Source organism: Jatropha curcas, chromosome 1 (assembly GCF_041381405.1).
Source record: "Jatropha curcas cultivar XTBG-Jc1 chromosome 1, XTBG_Jcur_1.0, whole genome shotgun sequence".
Classification (NCBI taxonomy): domain Eukaryota; kingdom Viridiplantae; phylum Streptophyta; class Magnoliopsida; order Malpighiales; family Euphorbiaceae; genus Jatropha; species Jatropha curcas.
The window spans coordinates 34,022,967-34,046,716 of NC_143151.1; the positions used below are offsets into that span (position 1 = coordinate 34,022,967).

Here is a 23,750-nt window from a genome sequence, read left to right on the forward strand (position 1 = left end):
AATACCGATATATCCCTAAAGTTTTTTTTTTTTTTTTTTTTGAGAAACCCTAAAGTTTAGTTTTATTAAAACTATTACGTCTTTTGGGCAAAAAAAAATATTATATTTACAATTAAATAAGAGACTAAATAATAATTCAATAATAGGAGCAATCAAATAGTAACATTATATTAAAACTGAAAGACTAAATAGATGAATGTTATAGTGAAATTAAATTTTAAGGATTAATCAATAAATTTACCAAACAAAATGGATGAAATTGTAATTATGATCAAGAACCAAATAATCATTTACCCCTATGCAATTTTTGTACTTACATTTATAATATGGTGTTTTAATAATGAATACCAACACATGGGATTATATTTAGAAAGCATTGACAGGTGGCTGCAAGAATAGCACACACTGTACCTATCAAACTTGTTGGTTCTGCTTAGTTTGATGTCTACGTATTAGTGGAAGTTATTTTTATTTTCTACTCTTAGTTTGACCTTATGCAACTAAATAGTTAGGTGATTTAAGTACGTGTTGAGAGTTGACTAGTCTTTAGAGAAAGAATTATTCAATTTTTCCAATTTCCACAATTATTTTTTATAATAACTATATTAATTGGATTTCCTCTCAAAAAAAAAAAAAATATATCAACAATAATGGATTTGTTTAAAATTCAAAATTGAAAATGGGTTGATTAAGATTAGGTCATTGACCATTTGTTGTTGATAATGGGAAATACTTATATGTGAAATGGATCAATAAATGAATGTGAATAGTATAATTTTTTGGCTTTGGGCAAGTTATGTCTTTCATTTTTCTTAATTGAATAAACAAACATTTAGTCAACTCCCACCGATGAAGAAAATATCTCTTTCGGCTAATTTTTTTCTTTCGTTCATTTTCCTTTTTTAGCTTTAATCATGTTGTCCGGCCCGTTTTGTTATTACCCATTAAATTATTTAATAAATTTAAAAATATATATATAATGAATGATAGAAAAATTATGCTATTTCACACATTATAATAAAAAATATCACAATTTTTTCATTCTTTTATTCATTTTATAAAAATATTCTCGTTTAAATAAAATAATTTTATTAAATTAACTTGGTGCATGAGTGGAACTTAAAAACCATACACATGTAAGTCACTTTCTTTATCATTAAGGGTAGTTCTTAGAGAACAGGCCTGCTAATTACTTAACAGAATGGGCTCAGGCCCATTTCTCCCTCAATGGGTTTATGGGCTTGTGCTTGGTATGATAATTAGTCATCTTCTGTAGAATCAACCAATTTCACACAATTTGAGGTCGTCTAGAGATGGCTTAGAATGTGAAAAAGCCTGCAGTCTCGACGAAGGTTCTTACCAAAATCTTAGTACTTTGATGTTATTAATCCTTGTACGAAATATGTAAGAGGCCGAAATCTTGTAACTTGTAACTTGTAATTAACTTAATTAATTAATGGCCATACATTGGACATGGATGCTTTTTGTTCTTAAACTTGCGAACCCAGCAACTTCATTTACACAGAAGAATGCATGTTCCTCGAAGATACACTAAAGCTTGAAGCCATCTTTTGAGTGTTCACTGGAGCTACCCCTGGTGAAGAACACGCCATTCCATAAAAAGTAACTTTTGTTTTTAAAATTTTAGTAGGATTAAAACAAAGCGCTATCAGGTTAAGGATAATATTCAGGTAAAATTCTATCGATAATCGATCAGAAAAGTCACTGATAGATAACCGATTAATTGAATAATGCTTAAGAGTCCGCTATGAACGAAAATGAAATAAAGACTATATACGGTTGCAAACATAAAATAATTGAAAGAAAATTTTTTAAAAATGCAATTTACTTTCGCCGATACAAATAAAGTTTAATTTTCAGATTGCGAGAAGTTGAATCTTATTAATTAATTCATTTACTTGAGAGATAGGTAAACAAGCATATCTATGGAGATAAAATTTGTCCATGAAGGGACCGAATCCATGATATCATGGATCCTTTCAATTTTCTCACATACACTTACCATATAAATTATTTTAATATTACTTGTTCAAATTAAAACATATTTAATAATTTGTCCATTCAAATCAATCTCTATGTAATGTGTGAGAGCACACGTGAGGATACATGTAGATGGTGGTGGTGAGAGTTAGAAAGAGAGATTGAGATTGAGAACATCCAACCAAAACAACTTCCTACCTCAAAACTGTGGCCAAGTTGCCGGAACTATGTTCCCAAAGGCCAAATCCTTTGCCTTGTCTTCATTAAAACACCCCTCCACTTTTCATGCCCACCTTTCCCACTTCTCTAATCTACCTTTCTATTTTTTTATTCTTCCTCCCTCGTCTCTTCCAATTATTAATTCCAAGATGAAAGAAAATGAACAAATTTTTTGTTTCACTAGATGTACAGACCTGCGTCCGGTAGAATTTGCATTCTCTCATTTTTAAAGATATAGTCCAGAAAATCAACCCTGTAAGTGCTCTTTGTCACCTAGCTACCCATTCGAGTTTTTATAATTTTTTGTTTTAATTAACATTGCATGCAATTTCAACTAAGGTGTTCTTGGTCTAACATTTTTCAACGATTTTGTAAACAAACTTAATTTGTCATCTTGTTAGAAATATATAAATGCCATTAAATTAATACTGTAAGATCCAATGTTTGTTCTAGTAAAAACAGGAAAGAAACTCTCACTGTAACTTTCCATGCAAATCCCTCAGTTTTCGAACTTACTGACCATGTTCAGCTCCCTTTGCCTTTCCTTCAAAACCCAGTTAACCCTTTCTTGGCTTTTGAGCTTTCCCTTTCCACTATAAATACTTGAACTATCTCTTACAGCACCTCTCAAGCTCTTCTTTGAGCTTTTTTTCTAGTAAACCCTAGTTTTAATTAATTCTTTAATCATATATCCACCACCACCATGGCTGGTGAGCTTAAGTTCCAAGCATACGACAAGTACTGTGAAACCACCAAACCCTCCTCTTCAAGGAGGAGAAAGGGTCGTCATGGTTTCACCACCAAGTGTGCTTCCTTGATTAAGGAGCAACGTTCTCGTATTTATATCTTACGCCGTTGCGCCACCATGCTTCTCTGCTGGTACATCCATGGCGATGACTAGCTTAATTCTCAAATATAGATAACTTCTCTCGTATACATATATATGTTATATATATATACTTTCTCCTTCTTTATTCTATGTTTTTCTTAATAAGGTCTTGAAGCGCAGATTATTGTATATGCTGGTTCGGTCCGGTTTGGTTTCATGGGCTAAGGGTGTGGTTTATCTCAGCTCAGCTATGGATTATTATTATTGTTTTCTCCTTTTGAGAGCAAAAAATCCACTTCTTTTTTACCCAATTGGGAGGAATTATCCATTAATTGGGTTTTTGGGAGCACAAGAAAGGAGAGATAATTGACAGAGCTGCACTGTATTGCTTTTTCACCAGCCGGGCATCAAGTCTATATATGCAAGAAAATATATATCTGTTCATTTGGAGCTTTGTCTTGAAATAAACATGGAGGAATAATCATCATCATCATCATAATCTGGGTGTTGTTAATTATTGTTTATCTGTCAAGGGTTTGCTTGCCTGTCGATTTAAGGGTTAATTGCAATTTGTATTTAGGTTTCTCTTGTACACTTGGCTATGGCTATTGCTGTATTTTTTTTTTTTTTTTTACTTCTTTTTTCTCCAAGCTTTATTAGTCTTTTCTGGGAGTAACATGGATTGTTTACATGTTTTCCAGAAGAGAAAAGGAAAAGAAGAGGGAGAACTTAGCAACTTGTAATTGCTTAATTATAATTGAAATAAATAGATTATTCATATTGTTTCTTTTCTTTATTTTATAGTTGAGCTAGCTACAATAATATAGTTGGATAATCATTTGGTCCTCCTTGATTAAATTCCATAGAAATTTTTAAATATAAAACATTGAAAAAAAAAAAAAAAGAGGCTTACTATACTTCATATGTTACTATAGCAAATCAATAATGAAATTTAACAAATAGGGGGTCGGGGCATGGTTTATTTTTTTATGATTTTGCCCTTTTTGTAGACTTGTCTAGCATGAATCATTATAAATCAGTCGAATCGTGAGTTTCAGATACCGGATGGTTTAAAAAAAAAAAAAGAAAAGAAAAGAGTAGGTAGCCAAACATTTAGCATATAGATTGAAACGATCAATTTTGTATGGAGAAGAAGATAAAACCAAGTTGTCCATCTTCTGACACGCATTCTGGTCCATCATTTAGAGTACTTGCGGACGGTTGTTCTGTTTCATTACAGAACAATATTTGCGGCAAGTTGCAGCCAAGCATGGCCAAGAAATATTGCGAAGGCAACTGCCAACATTGGTGAAGATGTGTAAATTATTGTGTGTCATTACAGCTAGCTGCCCATATGTCTCAATTGATATTATTAGATTTTAAACACACACAAACACATCTACATATTCTTCTGTGTGATCCAAAGCAATTCTTGTTGAGTTGGTACATATAATAAGTCTAAAATTAATTATTATGTAGAGTGTTTGAAGGTTTTGGTAATATATATATAATATTAACACATTTCTTATAGACTAAGTTGTTGAGATTCACATATGGGAATATTTAATTAACAGAGTATTAGGGTAATTAACTGATAAAAAGGCAAAATTATCCTCAATTCCCAAATGTAAAAATTGGGCATGAAAAACACAAATTATAGAACATGGGAATTAATTCCCTCCTGGGAAATTAATGGAAGAATCAAAATTATCCTTGCTTCAATGGAAGCTAGTTAGGCAATGGCATTCTTTTAGGTACCAAGAACAGAGTAAGAAGCTACATGAAGCACATAATCTTTTTAGATATGTCACTTGTCAATCCAGTCTTTGAAGAGTAACATCATGTATATAGGTAAATTTACAGCTGCAATGACTATAAGCATTCCAAAGGTCCTCACTAGTCTTTGGATAATGATCTTTGTCTTTGATTTGCTCGCTCTATGCAGTAATTTGTTCGGATCATGTCCAACATCTGCATTTATATCAACGTTCATAGAAATTTTCATCTCTTGAGAAATGTTTTTTCTTGCTGTTGGCCGCATCACAGCATTACCCCTGCAATCAAATACGAAATAATTAAAGAAAAAATGTGAAAGAAATGAGAAAATCCATATAAAGCACACAGTAATGGCCATCAAGGTGCTGCAATTTAAATTTTGTGTTAAGCATCATAGTTGTTATATTATTAAACGAGATGAGAATGCAGAGACAAACACCTTTCAACCGATGCTTTTTCAGTTTGGCGTGATACAGGAGTATCTAGTGGTTTCTTCACAAGATGCATTGTTCCTTCTGCATCCCACATCATCTCATATTCACAATTCTCATCTTCACTTTTTTCTTTTGTCCCTCCCCTAAACATGCCACCATAAAGTCTGATGCATGCTGCTAAACCACTCAAATAATGCCCAAAACTTATGCCGCTAGTTGGCCAGAACAGGAGACTAAGAATAGTCAGAATGAAGAGGGACAGATACCTGAAGTTTTCAGCAAATGTAAGTCAGTGAAGTGAATTGAAATGACTAAATATAATCCTCCCTTTTTATCGAAGAGGTCAAATGAGTAATTGAGCACTGACACAGTAACATAATATCTGGTAAAAACTAGAGCATTATCTACCGACTCCTCCCTGAAAATTTCCAAGGTAACTACTACTATTACTCATCTCGAGTGATAGTTACCATATGTAAATGTGTGTTTGCATCGGAAGAAAGCATAATTGAGAAAGTAATGCATCTTCTGGGGCGGACACATTGGCATTCGCAGAGTTACTAACAGATAATAGCATGAAAGAAGGATACAAATTCCCCTGCTGCCAGCTTACGGTTCCTACAGTGTGCTGCATATTGTTATGAGTTTTGAGTCATATCCCCAGAAAACTTGGAAATGCCAAAATATTAGAGATTACCTCCACTACAGGCCCATATTTTGACTCATGTATCACTGTACACTGGTCATGATCATGTCCTGATAAAATGAGTGCCTGCAAGAAGCCATACACATTAATGCCAATGAAAGAATCTTCCCCAAGAACTATTCATGCACACATGTTATGCACATACTTGCACATGTAGGTTTAGATATATGGACATGCATACAAGAAATCTACTCCCTCTTCTTTTTCCCCCCAGTCACCAGTTCACGAAAACTTTATTAGAGGAATCTAGTGAATTTTCATGAATGACACGCTTCCTTGAGCCTCCTCAGACGAGGCATTGTCTGAGGCATCACTCCACGCATACTTACTATCTTATAGTTTAAAATCAAGTTCACAGTCAAATGATAAATTAACATTTCACTGCCATGGGGAGGATAGAAACAGAGCATTTCAACTTTATTAAAGAAGACATTGTATGCATAAGATGATTCAAGGATATGAAAGAAATTACAGGCTTGACCAACTCCAACAATTTGTTTGAGGATTCCTCAGTAACATAATTCTGATACCTGCAGCATTGAACCAACAATCAAACCATAGAACAATAGCCATCAATCAAACTCTAGAATTTCATGCAAATCTCTTGTGCCATTTCATTAGAAGAAGGACAAGAAGCTTACATTATTTCTTGACCAACTGCAGAACGTGAAATCCGCTAAACATGGAAGAGAAATACATATTATTTCAAGAATGGAAAGGAGCATAGGGATTCTGATGAATAAAGGAGAATGGATTCGATGCTCTTGATTATGAAGAAAGGGAGCATTCTTCTTAGGTTTCACTCTGCAAAAACTGGCAAAAGAATACCTGATTGATGACTGGAGAACTACGGTGAGGGCCACAATAAGTATTATCCCGCCGATACAATGGAATATGAGTTAATAAAACCCTTGGCATTAATTGACGATCTGAAGAAATGACAAAAGGAAAAGATGTACTTAATTATTTGTAAGTTAACAAAACAAACTTACAAGCTCATCAGTAAGAAAATCAGAATTGAATATCATTACCTGCAGAGACATTTTTCACAAACTCCCAAGTCATGGAAGCTAAATTTTCTTGTGGGTGACCTGAAGATTGTAAAATAAAATACATTCAGGTTCAATCTCCAACAAATTCAAATTTTATTCATTTGTACACAATCAAACTTATTATGCTATGCACAAGCCATATAATCAATATATTCACCTTAAGCACAATAATGCAAATATAAAGTGTGGACTTAAGCTAATAATGCCTTAAAAGCATTTACAAGAGAGAGATAGGATTTTGTCCCATTTAGAAGATTAACCCAAAGCAATTCAGAAAAGTTGCCAAGCATAAAGGAAATGCAACAAATTTGGGCAAATTTACATATCAATTATGCAGATCATAATAAATTTAGCATAAGGATTTGGGATTTCATGTAACTGCTATACTTCCACCTTTTGAAAATATATGTATACGTATTATGTATAAAACAGAAAGGAAAAATTATTATAGGTGAAGAGGAGTTGACAGCTTTACCATCAAGTATTTGAGCATCAACAGCTATAAACTCCAGTTTTCCAACTGTAAACCGGAAGTTTCTAGTCCCAAATCCTTCCACATAGCGTCTAACAACCTGATAGAATATAAGAAATATAAGAGAACACTTATTATACAAACACAAACCATGATAGAATATAAGAAATATCATTAGGTTATTACAAATTGTGCCGACAATTGCAAAATAAATGATACCAAAAAAAAAAAAAAAAAAACAGAAAGAAATGAACTCAACTAAACAAAACCATTAAGCCAGTAACCATAATGAAAAATTCAGCACTACACCTTAACAACTGGTAACAAGACCAAGCATTTGTAAAGTGCAATTGAAAATCTGAAAATATATTTCGCATATGCATGCAAACATGTTGTTTTCCCGATTTCTGTATACTAATCACTAGTATTAACCAAATAGAACTTTGTCAAGCTCAAAATGATCAATATCTATTTCTGCCTCAATAATAGTTTAAGGTTAGCTATCTTGCTAAACAGTTTCTTCTGAATTCATTTCAGTGATTTCATATTTTCACAGGTCTTATTTTGCAAATTTGGAGGATATATTTTATTTTTAGTTCTTCTCTCAATTGATTCCCTTGTTTTCACAGCACAATGTTCATCAATAAAATTTTATAACAAGAGCACTGTTGACTAACCTACCAGTAAATACTAAACACAAGAAAAAAATACAATTGCTTATAATCAAGATTGTGTATCATTACTAGTAACATGCTAAAATACCTCCGGTTTATGAGAAATGATGCTTTCATAGCCAATGTCATGGTTTCCAGGAATGAAGTAAACCTGCATATCCATATATCTTCCTTCCGCATTCATACCAAATACATGCCTAAAGCGGTTTAAGGACTCCTGCCATCTTATAGTGAAAGAATATCAAGGCATTCTGAACAGAAACTAACAAGTGATATACTGGGGAAATAAGCAATGGAATAGGGAAATATTGAGCAAGAACTGGAATAGTAATACATAGAAAATGTAGCCAATACAAGTTATAGGATTAGGATTACATATCTCTAATCTATTTGTTGAGAGCCTGAATGGAGATAAGCAAAATGATCCTAGATATCAAATACCAATCACAATGTGCAAACAGATATCCAGTCTAGCAAATTTTTCTGGGAATTTTCTCATAGTTTAGTTCTGTAATAATCTAAAAAAGTAAGATTTTATGTAGAAACATCATTTAAGCAGCAAATAGCAAAGTGGATATTTTGTGGCCGCTTTAACTAACTAGGAGCAGATTGAAATCTCAAGTGGGAACAGAAATTTCGAGGCCTTACTCTTCATCTGATAAATATGGGCCCCCGTCAAAGTAATCACCCAAAAACAGAATCACGTCAGGTTTGAAAGGCAGGATAGATAAATAGAACGCCCTGCACATGTATAAATCAGTATAAAATTGAGCAGTCTCCAAAGCAAGCGATTTTGGAGGTAGACGAAGAGAGGTTCTATCCATAAGCTGTTAATCGTAGAAATCCAATATTAGTGGAAAAAGATATCAAACTGACAAAAAAAAAAAAAAAATTGTGCAGCAGGGAATAAAAGTTGACCTGTGGGTCTGTTAGGACAGCAACTTTTACATAATCACTTGGCGCTTTGACTCCATTTATCTGAAACATGATTTAATAGTCTATTAGCCAACATGCCTATCTCCTTATGCATGAATTTACATAAATTAGTACACATACGTGCTTATATTATATGCATCTATTAGATACATGGCTTGTTGAAGGAGCTAATTCTCATCTAAATTATAAAACTATTCTTGCTAAGGATTGCCCATAATACTAATTCTAGAAAGGCTGTAGATTTTGTAAGGTTGTAATTTTTCTTCTTCCTTTCTGATTTATCAAGAGCAGAGAAAAAAAATTGTTGTAACTTGCATTTGCAGCCCATCATGCATAACGACTAGAGATTATCAGGCACAGGTAGGCTCAAGGTTCAAGACCAAGATGATCTGCACTAAGATATTAGATTGAGAGGAGCAGCTTAAAACATTGGTCTAGCTAATGTTTCTGCGACTGTCAAGACACCTGTTGCTCAAAACCAAGGGCAAATTTAAGAGTAAAGATATAGCGAAGAAACAAACACAAAATTTATTCCAATAGAGAAAACTTTTATATGGGATACTGCATCCATGTGTACAGGGGATTAATCGAGTTAAACTAAAGAACACTAGAAATGTTTCTGAAGTGAGAATTTTAATAACAATGCTGGTAAAAAGTACAATAAAAATGGGATCTTTCTTTAATACTAATTATCTTCTAAGAACTATAAATCATTATATGCTATTAAAGAGGTACCTAAATCAGGTCAAAATGAAGCCAACAAATGACTGTAATTTACGATCTAAGCAATCTTATCTAATTTAATTAATCACTATTAATTAAGGAGAATCTTTAAGCTTGATTTCGAAGATGAGAGTAAACGAATCACCTTGGAATTCACAGATGAAAGATGAGGCCAAGAGCAAGACCAAAGAGAAGGCAGCAAAAAGGCAAACATCTCGCCATAGAGAAGTGTGGCCGCCCATGCACCGCATAGCGCCACCGTCAACTTATGATGCTGCTTCATCTTCCGCTTCACCACCCTCTCTCTCTCTCTCTCTCTCTTTTTACAAGGCAAGAAGGTTTAGTTCGAGCTTTTGATCTTGAAGTTTTCTTCTTTATTTTCGCCTTATCTAATACTATATTTCGAAACCATTCTGTATTTGAAGACGGGTACTTATTTAATCCCATGGGATCGACTGCACCGAATAAAACTTCTCCCCTTTATATATCTAACTGACTACTTGTGCTCCCCGTTCATACAAGAGCTTGTACTCCTCACTGTCCTAAACAAATAACAAGGTTAGAGCTCTCTCTCTCTCTCTCTCTCTTCTTTTTCATGAATCTCTCAAAAGGACTAACTGTAACAGGTAAGCTTTTCTCTCTGTATTGTCAACAAGATTTAGACTTTTAACTAGTGTTTGGATAAAATTGGACTTCATTTCATTATTAAGTTAATTTCATTAGAAAAATTCAGCTTGTATTCCTTTTAAATTTAAGATTTATCTGCAAATTTTATTAATTTTAGCATAATTTAGTTTAAGTATAATCAATTTTATAGAACTAAAAAATATAGAAATTTCAAATGAATTTTTATTTATAAAAAAATTGAAGTTATGAATGATTTCTACCAAATTTTTATTCAGCTTCATTTGCGTGCTGAATGCGGAAGTGATAATTTAAGGCCAAGTTCCATCAAGATTCAAACTTTATCTCATTCCATAGAGATTTCACTTATTATTCATCAGAAATTTAGAATCTCTTTCTATTTGACTTTTAAGTATGAAAGTTTTGTGTTTAATTTTTCTTTGTTTCTTATGTATAAACTGGTTTTGAGTGGAAAACTGTTGTGGATTGTTTGCTGTGCGTATTAACTGTTTGTTGTAATGCCTACAATGCAATTGATCTTTTGGTTATCATCGTAGCTTGCTTTTGTATGTCGAACGATAAGGTACTTTTTCTTCTTTTGGAGGCTTTTTTTTTTTTTTTTTTTGTGCTTCGTAGTTTGGAAAGAGAACTTTTCTTTGCTCCAAAACCTTTTATTGTCTCCTTCTAATGGATTCTTTCTCAAGTGATCTTTTTTATCTCACCACAAGCAGTTGAAATCCCTACCTGCCCATAACTTCTGTTGTATTGTCGTCTTATTGATCTCTTTCAGCATGTCTCCTATTATCTTTTAGTTTTATTTTGTGGGATGTTTATGATGATTGATGGCTCTGATAAAACTGAAATTCCAAGCAACCTAATGACCACACTGTTAGTCAAAATGCTGCGTCCAACACACACTGCGGAGCTTGCTTTTTCTGATCCTTTAATCTTTGCCGTTCCAAGTTTTGAGCTTTTGATTCTCAAAGCCGTCAAATTTTTATTGAGGGTTTGTCCTTTATGATGAAATTTGGAGACTTTTCGTGTGGAGTTATCAACTGATGGGACATTGGAAATGGGAACAATTATATGAATCGGAAAAGACCGCATGCCACAACCTCCTCCCTTCAACCAAATGAAACTTTTGGTTTTAAGGTGCAAATCTGTGCCGTTTCTGCCAATGCAGTGGTAGCTCACCCTCTCCATATATACATGGGAATCTGTCTATAGGTGATTATAGTTACATATTCGATAGTGTATGGTTCAATATAATTGTTTCCAGCGAAAAATGCATAAGTGATATTTGATAATATGAAATTACAGATGCCATACTAGTTCTTTAGCTTCTCCATATGGTGATTAATAAACAACTAATTGTAATTTTTTTATACATCTTTAAAGCTGTATGATATGGTAAATTTTCAAATTTACATTGTAAAATGATGTGAAAAACTGCATTGACAAACCCATGTTTTGTGCAAGTGTATATACCTGTTCTTAATATTTACTGAAGGGCATTTTCACTAACTCTTATTTTGGTTTCTGTCTGAGCCTACATTCTCTAGCCAGTCAACAACTTCTTTGATGGTTGGCCTCTTGAATGGATTTTGGTTCACACACATGCAGGCCACATCCAGCACTTGCAGCATCTCAACATCAAAGCCCTTTCCTCTCAAGAGAGGATCAAAGACTTGTTCTTGTTTTCCCTCTCTCCTCATTTGCTGGACCCAGCCGACTAGTTCTCTTGACATCTTTGGCCTGAACACTTCTACAGGTCTCTTTCCAGAGAGAAGCTCAAGCATAACAACCCCAAAACTGTACATATCTCCTCTCAATGTGGCTATCCATGCTTGCCCATATTCTGGAGGAATATAACCCAAAGTACCAACAAGCTCAGTTGTAACATGAGTATGATAAGGAAGAATCAGCCTGGACAACCCAAAATCTGCTACATGTGCTTCAAACTTCTCATCTAGAAGGATGTTGCTGGACTTGATGTCACGATGCACAATGTGTGGCTCACATATCTGGTGCATGTAAGCCAGGCCACAACTTGCTCCCCTGGCGATCTTCAGTCGCGTTGGCCAATCTAGTTGGGATGCACCATCAGCCTTCTCATGCAACCAGTAATCCAGACTTCCGTTTTCCATATAGGAATATATGAGCAGCCGAAAGCCCTGATACACACAATAACCTTGCAATGACACCAGATTCTCATGCCAGGCAGTGGACAGAGCCTCTACCTCTGCTTTGAATTCCCTTTCCATGGGACCTATATCTCCTGAGAGTTTCTTGATAGCCAGCTTGGTGCCATTTGCCAGTGTTGCTTTGTAGACCAGACCAAAACCGCCACAGCCAACAATATTTGCTTGGTTGAAATTGTCAGTGGCTTTTAAAAGCTCAATTATTGTTAGATCCCTGGTATCATTATTATCATTAGGAAACAATACAACTAAGCAGGTGTCCTTGTCAGCATTGGGAGGAAATCCAGAATATGAATTGCTTGAAATTGCATCCATCTCTATACTGTCAGAGTCCCCTCCGGGAATGATCCTTCTCTTGGACAATATCCACAGTGCTAGTACAGCAATAAGTAAACCAGTCCCAGAACATGTCCCCAGGACTAATCCGATAATAAATTTTGTGTTTACCTTTTTACAAGGCACAGTGTGATTGACATATCCTGATGTATTGGAGCAAGAACGTTGTAAAATTGAACCACAAAGCCCTGGATTCCCTGCAAAGCTGGAACTGGGGAAAGTATCGAACTGACCTCCAGATGGTATAGGACCGTGAAGACTGTTATTTGCAACATTGAATGAAGACAAGAAATGGAGACCTTTTAGTGATGCAGGGATTTCTCCAGATAGGTGGTTTTCAGAGAGATCCAATTTCTCCAAGTTGGTGAGGTTCGATATTTCATCTGGAATATTTCCTGAGAAGTTGTTATTTCCAAGGTCCACCACGTGAAGAAACTTTAGTTGGCCAATTTCTTTAGGGATATCACCAATGAGGCAGTTGTTTCCCAGGTATATAGCTGGAGGCAGGCTAGAGAGCTGATTGTACTGCTGATAGGTTGCATTATTGGGTTGGGCAAACACAGGCAATGGTAGATAACTCCGGTTGACTAATTCATTGTCCCCTTGTGATGCTAGTGTATGCAATCCCGCAAGTTCCTTGGGCAGTTTTCCTGATAGGCGGTTACTGGACAAGTCTATGTAGAAAAGGTTCGATAAACTACCCAACCAACTGGGAATAGAACCTGTGATTTGGTTAACAGACAAGTCCAACACCTCCAGGTTCTTAAGCTTGGATAACCAGGTAGGCACCTGACCTGAAAGTCCAGAAGCACCAAGAGCAAGAACCTGGAGGTTCTGGAATCCATCTGAGTGTCCTATGCTTTTATCATCTGGTATCTTTTCATTAAAAAAATTCACAGAGAGTATCAGAGTAGTGAGGTTCTTGCAACCCATCATAATTTGAATAGCCCCAGTAAGGTTGTTTAAGTTATTGTAAGAAACTGACAGGAAAGACAGAGATTTTAGTGTTTGTATTTCAGGTAAGATCTGTCCCCCCAACTGGTTATAGGCAAGTCTAACAGCAGTTAACGAGCTACATAAGTAAAGACTTGTGGGCAAATTACCTGTAAATTTATTGTTGCCAAGATCTAGGATGCTAAGTTGAAGGAACCTAGAGAAATTAAAGGCAGATAGCTCTCCTTCCAATAAGTTGACCCGCAAATTTAATGTCACTAATTTGGTACAATTCATCAGAGTTGGAGGGATTGAACCTGTGAGATTGTTAATGTGAAGCTGCAGCTGTTCCAAGTTGTAGAGCCTGCCAATATTCCAGGGTATTCTGCCAATCAGGTGATTCGAATAGAGATCAAGAACCTTAAGGTTATTGAGGTTAACTAGTGCATTGCTGATAGGACCAGAAAGGCGGTTAAGAGGCAAGGAGAGTTTTTCGAGCAAGACAGCCTTGTAAATATCTTCAGGAATCGTCCCTGACAGATTATTGAAACCTGCAGAGAAAATCCTCAGACCGGAACATTCACCAAATGCAGAAGGAATATTGCCACTGAAATCATTGTTGGAAAAGTCAAGAATAGTCATGAATCGAAAAGAAACACTGCAAATGTTGGACGGAATTTGGCCCACGAAACTATTGTGACTGACATTGAGTTTGCTCAAATTTGCAGCTGCCTGGAGAAATGAGTCGGATGGAATCGCCCCATTGAACCGGTTGCTAGACAAGTCCACTATTTGGATAGCTATGTTGGTGTTATTATTGTCGCTGCCTGGTAATTCGCCATCAAGACGATTGTAGCTGAGATCAAGAATCTGGAGGCCATTCAGAGAAAATAATCCAGTAGGGAGAGAACCAGAGAGACGATTATGGGACAGATTGAGGTGATAGAGATGGGTGAGGTTGGCAAGAGATGGTGAGAGAATGCCAGTAAGGCCTCTAAAGGGTAGCAAAAGACGATTCACTCTCCCATTAATTCCATCACACTCAACACCTTCCCATAGACAACAATCAGTAGAAGAAGACCAATTCAAAGGAGAAGAAGATGATATGTTTGAGAAGAAGGTAAACAAAGAATCATGATCGTCTTGGTGGCAAGCCGCTGCAGCATAACAAGGATGCAATAATAGTATCAGAATCACCAAAAAAGCAAACAAGAACGTGACCCAAGAAGATGAGAAGGATCCTCTTGTTCTTGGTATCACTGGATACGCAAAGCAAGCAAAGTTGGAATCTTTAAAATTCATCACCATCATTCCCACTATTGGGACATAGAACAAGAACAAGACATGAGATGGAAGGAGAAATAGGGGACCAAGTACATGATTATCTGATATCTAGGCAAATCTTGTAGACTAACAAAGATTTGGAGATTGAAGTAAAACCCTCTATTGACCAAACAGAGAAGAGGAAAATGAGAGAGAAAGGAATACAGATGAAGTGCGTGCGTGGGGGCATGACGTTAGGTCATTAATATTATAATAGCACTACAAAAGGAAAAAGTATATATATTATTGTATACAAGCATTAATAAACAGAAGAGCGATCAAAAAACAAGGGTCATCATGAAAAACATGAAAATCTTCTAAGCGTTTACATTGGGGCGGCTGGTAGTGGCTGGCTGGTGGTGGTGGTGGTGAAGGTTGAGCTGGACTCTTTCTTGGATCATGATTGATTGATGACCAAATCCCATAAAAGGATCCAGAAACCCCTTTTGATTCAACATTTTTGTGAGACTAAAAAGGCTTCATCTTTAACTCTAATTGGTGTCTATTGAATAGTATTCTCTGTTTTTTTTTCCTTTCAAACAAAATCTCTGCACTTATTCTGTTTTTGTGTGGGCAGGGTGTTAGTTGCTGGCTGGTTGTACTTATCTGGAATTATCTAATTGCCAAAAAATAAAAAATGGTCATAAGACAGATGAGCAAAGCTTGCAAGTGGCAAGAAGCAGAGACTGACCCAATATATAAAATTGGCTGTACTGCTGAACGGTCAACCTGGACCAGAAAGCTCCATGTCTTATTCTATAACTGGACTTTTTTTCTTGACCCATTCACAAGCCACTGTCCTTCTGTTATGTGATCCCATGAAAATATGATTGCCGGCTTCCACAAGTTATATCAATTCTTTTGGCTTTCTTTGTGTTTTTTGGGGTTCAAAACTGAAAAAGTGCCCAAAAGAAGTAACTACAAGTGTTGAAAGATGTTTATTTATTATTATTATTATTATTACCTATAAAGATCTTCTTTTTTTTTTATCATATTTATGTCATAAGGGTATTCTACCAAATTGACAAAATTAAAAATCGAATTGTATTTTTATCTTCTAAACCAAATCAAATTTTATACAGAATTGAACCGGATTTCCTTGATTTAATCGATTTAGTATAGTTTTTCAATCAATGCCTAAATTTAAAAATTGAATCAAATCGATTAATCTAAATAATCGAACCTAAAAATTGAACTAAATCGCTTCAATCAATTTTTCAGTTAAAACCGTTTTATACTCTCTCTAATATATATAAGTTAAGACTTGAAAGTGATTTTGTAATAGAACCCAAGAGGACGGTAGGTTTTGTGAAGTTTCCAGGAGTTTTCGCGTGTAAAATTCAAATAAATATTTAAGGTGAATGAATTTCATTTTTTTTTCTTTTTGTCATGATATGAATTTTGAAAATTAGATATTAACTAAGCAAATTAAAAAAAAAAAAAAAAGTCAAAGTCTAACTTGTTCAAAATTCTTTGAAAAATAAAGTCATGATTGAACAATTCTTGTATTGTACTTTATTTGAAAATGTTAAAAAATGTGTGAAAAGTCTATGTAAATATGAACAAAAACTATAACCTAACATGTGTTTCTCATTTAGAGGTTTTGAGCTCACAGATTTTTATCCTCTCACTCCATCATTGTCTTCAAGGTAAGAATCCATGGAGGGTTTTACCTTATTGAATCACACTTACATCTATTTCGAATAATTAATTCATACATCAAATTAATCATATAAGAAATGATATATTTTCATTAAAACAATCTTTTTTTGCAAATGATAATTAATTATTAATTAATGATATTTATTTATTTAATAATATCGGATTGATGTTAATAATTATGATGAAAAGAAAGTGGAAAGTAAACGGTTGGAAGTTTAAATCTTTTCTGCTATTACATAATATATTATTTTATTCCGCTGCATTTGATCTCTTAACAAATAAAAATAAATTGATTTTAAAAAAATCAATTTAATGGACGGAGAGAGGAATTAAGAATTTAAATATGGAGGGAAAAATTAGCGGGAAAATGTCACAATATATACATATTGATTAGATTTTAGAGGGAAAAAGGGTAATGTAGAACCCTAAGATTTAAGAATGGAACTGAGAAGGGGAGATATTGTATGGGCAAGAGTATTATACCCTATAAAATGGTGGCCTGGTCTGGTTTTGAGCACCGACAGCATAGGCGTCGCCGTTTCATTCTTCGATGACGGCAAGAACCCTCGTTATTTCCCAGAAAAAGAGGTGTGCTTCTTTCAAGAGAACTTCGATTCACTAGCTCAGACATTAGAAAACTGTGATAAAGGTAAAGAATTGTTGGATAAAGCCCTAAAATTGCTGGTACGAAGAGCCGTTTCGAGCTTAAAATGCACTTGCCATTTCCGGCTACCACAGCAAGGAGATACAATTTCGAGGTGGAGCAAGAGGAAGAGGAGGAGGAGAGGAAGAGGGGATTCGTTTCAGTCAAATGCCGTGTTGGGTTTTGTTCTTGGCGTGGCGGTTTCACCTTTTGTTGGAGTTTTGGATTCTGTCTTTGCACTCACCTCCATTGCCCAGCTTAATGTGTTTCGCAGTTGTCTAGTAAGCGAGCAAATTTTGTTCCTGCAGCAAGAGAAAGCGAGGCAACATCATAAGAGGAACTGTTCTATTTGTTTATCTCCATCGCTTAGTTCAGGTATGTTATAAAAGCGCCTCTTGTAATTGCCTTTCTTGTAATATCCAATCAACCATTGAAGTTCAAGATTTGTTTTACTGGGTTCATGTAATATGTTGGACCATATTCAGGCATTGTTTTTCCGTAGCAGCTTTTTTTTTTTTTTTTTGTGTAATCTTTGTATACTGCTGATAGATGTTACATCATTTGTTTTTGAGTTTCTCTTTTTGAATGTCTTTTCAGGTGCTCGAAAATCAGATGTTTCAGAGGTGGAATTTGATGAACCCTTGAATGAGGATCAAACTAATAAAGGATCATGGATTCGGATTGAGCAGATCCGGTCACAATCACTACATGGGCTGCTGGTAAACTTGCATAAACTTGCTTTAGATACAAATTATATAAGGGGAGAATGCTTGAACTCTGTGAAGCAAAATTTTTTGATGTTGAGAAATTGTATGTACCAAAATACCTTGAACCTCAGATTTAAAAAATGTTCTCCCAGAAGCACTGAAGCTCAGTTTTCTCATCCTCCATCATATAGTGAGCCAAGTGACAAGGTTGGTGAAAAATATTGCAAGGATGCTTCTAATCCCCGTAAACATAATATGTCAAGCAATGTTAACTTCCTTGGCTTAAGTAGGCGACATGATTGTCCTGTTGATTCAGGCTTTTCTTTTAAGATGGCCAAGACTTTGCCTCACTTGTCAATCAATGTAGATGCTTATCTTCGGAAAAGCAAACATGGATGCAATGGACATGTGCTGGATGCTTTGACCTCAGGGCCTGCTTTATCACATCTTTTTTTGAAGTTCTGCAACACCATACCCTTTTCCATTTTTAATGGCACAGTTGCTCATCTGCAAGTAGATAGAACCAGATGCGAAGCAAATATCTCTGACACTTTTTTCTCAGGGTCACAACTGGAGGTATTTATAATTGATGATGCAAGTTCAAGAACCGAAACCTGCCTGCCATCTCCTCATTCTAAGTGTCAGGTCCAGATGCAGCCTAGCAATGATTATAATGAAATGTATGTTAAAACCAACAAAAGTTTGAGCATTAGTACTGGTTTCAGGGACAGCTCTATGGCAAATAACAAGCTTTATCTGCCTGTTACTCCTGATGTATCATTCAAGCCACAATTAGCTCAGGAATCACTTGGTAACATTTCCAATTGTCGACGTTTACTCATGAAGTTCCCAAAGGATTTTAATCTTCCATCCAAGGAGGAGTTGTTAAGGGAATTTAGTCAATTTGGCAAAGTAAACTCATCTAGAACCAAAATCTTTACTCGGACGGGCTCTGCTCAGGTGGTTTTCATAAACCAGACTGATACCTTGGCTGCTTATCACCATGCAAAGAGGAAGAAAGGTTTATTTGGTGAAATAAATATGCTGCTTTGGTTTGACCCATACGAAAACAAGAGAAGAGGATCCAAGTTTGTAATTCACTCACCAAACCAAAAATCAAGTCCCAGAGCCAGAAACTACCCTCCGTCTACTCACACTACGAATCAGATGCAGATGCAGCCTAGCTGTGACGATCGTGAAGCATGTGTCGAGACCAACGAAAACTTGAGCATTAATGCAACTTTCAGAGGCAGCTCTATGGGTAATAAGGGGTTCCTTCAGCTTATTACTACTGATGTATCATTCAAGCCACAAGTATCTAAGCAATCGTCGATTGGTACCTTTTCCAATTGTCAACACTTGCGCATGAAGTTCCCCAAGGATTTTAATCTTCCATCCAAGAAGGATTTGATAGGAAAATTTAGAAGATTTGGCAAAATAGACTTATTTAGAACCAAAATCTTTACACATATGGGCTCTGCCCAGGTGGTTTTCTTACACCATCTTGATGCAGTTTGTGCTTATCAGTATGCAAAGAGAAAGAAAGATTTGTTTGGTGAGGCAAATATCCTATTTTGGCTTGACCGATGTGAAAAGAAGAGAAGAGGATCGAAGCTTGTAGTCCCGATGCCTAACCTAAAATCATGCCTTAAACACACAGATTACTTGGATTTGCATGGACAAAAGGATAAGAAGTGCCCCTTGCCAAAACCCAAGTCGTGCGTTAAAATATCAGACTTGCACATGCAAGAGGATAAGAAGAGCAAGAAGAGACCATGGTTTTCAATTGAAGCCCCACTCCCAGACCTAAAGTCATGCCTCAGAAAATCAGATTTGCATGGGCAAGAGGATAAGAAGTGCACCAAGAGAGTGAGGTTTTTGATGGAAACCTAGATTAGGTAATTTGTATTTTTGACTATCAGTTGCTCATATGCGAGTTTCGAAGGTTTTAAGAGCAACTGAAGTTGTAAGCTGTCGTCAAACTGCCTGTTGTATGTTTGGTCATATATATTTGTATTTCTCCTATTTTAATCTGAACATGGCACATCATCACAGGCTGCCACGTCAATACAAATAGGCCATGTCATTCAGCACGTCTGCAAATAGTGTCCATGTCATCGGAATCGGACAGGTCATTTAGAGCCATATCAGGCCACGCTGTTGTCTGCATCTTCGAAACTAAGCCATGTCACGTGAAGACATGTCAATGATGAACATGTCAGCAAATGATCCACATAATTAAGTATCAGGTCACCTCAAGCCACGTCAATGTAATCCACCACGTCATGACATTTCAGCCAATTGATCCCATGTCATCAGAAGTGAACTCGTCATTTAGGGACACATCTTCGAAGTGAGCCATGTCATCATACAAGTCAGCAAATGTGCTGCTGATGTCAGCCACATCATAGAAACCAAGCCGTCATATGACGCCACATCAACACAATATCTCAATGTCAGCAAAGCTCTCCACATCATCGCCGCATGTCATTTTAATCCCCACACGCTATTGAAGCCACATCAACATAGTCGACCACGTCATCATGCACATTAGCTGGTAGGCCACGTTGTTATAGCCACTTGTCCGATCATGCCATGTCACAAAGGCCTGCTCCTTATATTATATCCCACGTCAGCAAAATGCATTCTATCGCCTCATTCCCTAAGCCACGTCAGCTTCCTCGCTGCCACATCGTCAGGCGAAAGCACATAAACGGCAACTGGCAGTTGTCCGATACATAAGTGCATCCCCGCAGCTGTGTATCCGGCAGCCCTCATCGCCGTTTTCGTCTTTTCCGTCTCCAGATCAATCTCAGATCGGGAATATGGTTGAATTTGGAGCCAGTATCCGTTACTATCCTCTGCTTCATCGCCTAACAAATATCGAACGACGGATCAAGATAAACAGTCTTCTCCTCTGTTTCTACAGCATCTACAAATCCCGATTAATTTCCTGCTTATATATGATAATCGCCTTTCTTCGATAACTGGGAATAAAGCGTGAGTTTCAGTTTCTTGTTTATTTTTCTTGAGCCTGACCCTTTCGTTTACTTTGGGCCCAGCCTATTTTCTCAAATCAATATTAAAACTATATACTACTATTATTTAACAGAAAATAACCATCTTGGCCGTCCAAATTAGAGGGAAAGAAAGCACCTGACTTCTCTGGAATGTTCGAGCTTGTGTACAATGCCAATATAAGGCACGATGATCATCAGACCATTTTCCATATTCATCACCCAAAAGCCTCCAATCCTCTCCCTTTTCAATTTTCACTCACTCTTCCTCCTTCCAGAGAATGAGGTAAGCCTTTCTCATGTTTCCCTTTCCTTTTTCTTTGTACTCGTTTTAATTAAGTACTTCTTTTACTCTATGTTGTCAGTGTGTTGAGATTGGGATATTATGCCTATTAAAGGTTGATAGTGAGTGAATCGTTGTATTGTATTTCTTGCTTAATTTATACTGTATGTTTGGTCTCATTTTAGTTTCACTATGGAAAGTAGATTTTGCTTGTTGGACTATATATAGCTATGAGTGAGAAAATTTTGGATGTGGGTATAATTTTAGGGGGTCATTTCCATATAAAAGTTATACAAATATGTGCCTGTTGCAGCCGCCACCCAATTGTGAAGTGGGCACAGAGAAGTGACAAAGTTTACATCACTGTTGAGTTGCCTGATGCGAAGGATGTAAAGCTCAAGCTTGATCCTGAAGGGAGATTCATCTTTTCTGCTACTAAAGATGATGTCCCTTATGAAGTTGACATTGAATTGTTTGACAAGATCAATGTAGAGGTAGATAACATTGACCTCTTGGATATGAAATAGAATTTGGTGTAATGTCTATAGGAAATAAACAAAAAGTGGGAATTTTTTTGGTTGCAGGAGAGCAAGTACAACATTGGTGTGCGAAGTATTGCCTATGTTATAAAAAAAGCAGAAAAAAAATGGTGGAACAGGTTGATGAAGCAAGAAGGAAAACCTCCTGTGTTCCTCAAAGTTGACTGGGATAAATGGGTTGATGAAGATGACGAGAATGGTACATAATGTTGCTGTGCTGTGTGTTTTATTTTGGTGTTATTGTCACTTTGCGTCTTCGACTGATTAAGTGCTTTTCCTTGTGTAATTCCAACAGATGGAGGTCGCTTGGATTTTGATGACATGGATTTCTCAGTAAGTATAAAGCCTCAGTAGTTAGATTTTCTGATCTATTAGTTTCTTTTTGCCTTTGGAACATCAACAAAATTTGCTGTTATATAGTGTGATCTGTTTGTTGTGACTTGGTTTTTCTGTTGACAAATCCTAAGTTACTTTTTACTGTAGACTGTTACGCACGCTAATCAATCAAATAATTGTGCCTCTTTCTCTGCTGTCTAACATCAACTTGTTTAGGTGTTCTGGAAACAGTACTTCTACAAAGCTTTCCATATTTAACCGAACCTTGGCTCTTATTTCTGATAGCACTAAAATTTCCATAGTATTTCAGCTGACAGGCTATGATATGTCGATATTATTGGTAATAGGCGAACTTTTTTCTTTTTTTTTATGTACGAGTCAAGAGTTGCTTACCTGCTAGGAGTTCTTTTCGCTTGATCATTTAAAAGGAAAATGGGTTTGTTCAAGAACTGCTTATATCTGCTGGATAAGTGGTAGTTGAATAGATTAATATATTACAAAGGACTGAGGTTTGAAAATTTTCAAATGGAAAAGCAAGTCCTCAAGTCTAAACTTTTTGGAGTAGTGATAAACCTTTCCTGACCAAGAAATATTGGATTGTCATTCTTTGCTGATTGAGATTAATAATACCCTGCAGAAGTTAAACATGGGTGGGGACAATTTTGATATCGACGAGTTGAAGGATGAAGAAGGTCAGAAATTTTCTGTGAAATAGTTGTCTGTCTTGAGAAATTTATTTGCAGTTCTTGTCTTCGTCAGTATGACATTCTCGTCTGCACATTCCATGCCGAATGAACATTCCATATCAGTCATTTTTAAATTTTTCTTATGCCTGAACAAGCATGAAATGCTGCTGCATTGAATCCATGGCGTAGCTGATGTGGCTTTGATTTTCTCAGAAGGAGCAGACACCGAAGAAGCATCAGAAGGGAAAGAAGCAGAAACAGAAACTAGTACATCGGCTGCTGAGAAGGCTAAGGCTTGATTGTCTTGGAAAGCAACAAGTCTAGTTTCGATCTTGTTATAATTTTGACTAGGTGTCATCCTTGATCTGTGATTTTGCTTAAGGACCACAAAGTAAAAAGCCTGTAGTGGGAAACTAGCTGTCTACTTGCGCTTCATGTATGAATTTTTCTACTGGATAAAAATCCCTACATGTTCATCAAGTAACCCCTTTTTAGTTTACACAAAGTATCTCCTGAAAAATGAAAAAAGGCAGTAACATAAACAGGCATTAACCATTGTGGCAATTCTGGAAATAACATTTGATAGTCTAATGCAAACTGCTTTGTAAAAAACTCCAAAATTTTTATAATAATGTTCG

At 36.0% G+C, this 23,750-nt stretch overlaps 5 protein-coding genes across 6 annotated transcripts; 3 read left to right on the forward strand and 2 right to left on the reverse strand.

Moving 5' to 3' along the window:
* The first annotated feature begins 2,664 nt into the window (after positions 1-2,664).
* Positions 2,665-3,827, forward strand: LOC105631299 (small polypeptide DEVIL 19). Its single transcript, XM_012213377.4, has one exon. It carries the CDS (start codon positions 2,924-2,926, stop codon positions 3,119-3,121), a length of 198 nt encoding a protein of 65 aa, XP_012068767.1. The 5' UTR covers positions 2,665-2,923; the 3' UTR covers positions 3,122-3,827.
* A 929-nt stretch (positions 3,828-4,756) lies between these two features.
* Positions 4,757-10,585, reverse strand: LOC105631298 (Calcineurin-like metallo-phosphoesterase superfamily protein). Its single transcript, XM_012213375.4, has 13 exons — positions 9,968-10,585; positions 9,082-9,141; positions 8,812-8,990; positions 8,252-8,387; positions 7,493-7,589; positions 6,997-7,056; positions 6,794-6,894; positions 6,607-6,641; positions 6,438-6,495; positions 5,957-6,031; positions 5,730-5,887; positions 5,265-5,525; positions 4,757-5,103 (listed from the first exon to the last, which is right to left on the reverse strand). Exons 1-13 carry the CDS (start codon positions 10,103-10,105, stop codon positions 4,857-4,859), a joined length of 1,605 nt encoding a protein of 534 aa, XP_012068765.1. The 5' UTR covers positions 10,106-10,585; the 3' UTR covers positions 4,757-4,856.
* A 1,130-nt stretch (positions 10,586-11,715) lies between these two features.
* LOC105631297 (tyrosine-sulfated glycopeptide receptor 1) lies at positions 11,716-16,063 on the reverse strand. Its single transcript, XM_012213374.4, has one exon. It carries the CDS (start codon positions 15,225-15,227, stop codon positions 11,967-11,969), a length of 3,261 nt encoding a protein of 1,086 aa, XP_012068764.1. The 5' UTR covers positions 15,228-16,063; the 3' UTR covers positions 11,716-11,966.
* Positions 16,064-17,230: 1,167 nt separating this feature from the next.
* LOC105631660 (uncharacterized) lies at positions 17,231-20,344 on the forward strand. The gene is made up of 2 exons (XM_012213835.4): positions 17,231-17,919; positions 18,142-20,344. The coding sequence occupies exons 1-2, from the start codon at positions 17,340-17,342 to the stop codon at positions 20,142-20,144; spliced, it is 2,583 nt and encodes an 860-aa protein (XP_012069225.1). The 5' UTR covers positions 17,231-17,339; the 3' UTR covers positions 20,145-20,344.
* A 669-nt stretch (positions 20,345-21,013) lies between these two features.
* On the forward strand, positions 21,014-23,592 carry LOC105631296 (co-chaperone protein p23-1). 2 transcript variants are annotated; one of them, XM_012213373.4, is made up of 7 exons: positions 21,023-21,251; positions 21,364-21,554; positions 21,865-22,045; positions 22,136-22,289; positions 22,386-22,423; positions 23,064-23,118; positions 23,326-23,592. In XM_012213373.4, exons 2-7 carry the CDS (start codon positions 21,550-21,552, stop codon positions 23,409-23,411), a joined length of 519 nt encoding a protein of 172 aa, XP_012068763.1. In that variant the 5' UTR covers positions 21,023-21,251; positions 21,364-21,549; the 3' UTR covers positions 23,412-23,592. The 2 variants fall into 2 exon arrangements, with proteins under 2 accessions (XP_089573354.1, XP_012068763.1); XM_089717228.1 differs by lacking the exon at positions 23,064-23,118 and having other exon boundaries at positions 21,014-21,251.
* The last annotated feature ends 158 nt before the right edge of the window (positions 23,593-23,750 follow it).

Bases quoted from the DNA above. Each gene is read 5' to 3' on its own strand.
- LOC105631299 (XM_012213377.4), top strand. From the start codon at position 2,924: ATGGCTGGTGAGCTTAAGTTCCAAGCATACGACAAGTACTGTGAAACC.
- LOC105631298 (XM_012213375.4), bottom strand. From the start codon at position 10,105: ATGAAGCAGCATCATAAGTTGACGGTGGCGCTATGCGGTGCATGGGCG. The intron at 9,142-9,967 runs GTGATTCGTTTA...ATCATGTTTCAG, and splicing joins TTTCATCTGTGAATTCCAAG to ATAAATGGAGTCAAAGCGCC. The intron at 5,526-5,729 runs GTAACTATCACT...TGAAAACTTCAG, and splicing joins CAAACACACATTTACATATG to GTATCTGTCCCTCTTCATTC.
- LOC105631297 (XM_012213374.4), bottom strand. From the start codon at position 15,227: ATGATGGTGATGAATTTTAAAGATTCCAACTTTGCTTGCTTTGCGTAT.
- LOC105631660 (XM_012213835.4), top strand. From the start codon at position 17,340: ATGGAACTGAGAAGGGGAGATATTGTATGGGCAAGAGTATTATACCCT. The intron at 17,920-18,141 runs GTATGTTATAAA...ATGTCTTTTCAG, and splicing joins ATCTCCATCGCTTAGTTCAG to GTGCTCGAAAATCAGATGTT.
- LOC105631296 (XM_012213373.4), top strand. The intron at 22,290-22,385 runs GTACATAATGTT...TAATTCCAACAG, and splicing joins TGATGAAGATGACGAGAATG to ATGGAGGTCGCTTGGATTTT. The intron at 23,119-23,325 runs GTCAGAAATTTT...TGATTTTCTCAG, and splicing joins CGAGTTGAAGGATGAAGAAG to AAGGAGCAGACACCGAAGAA.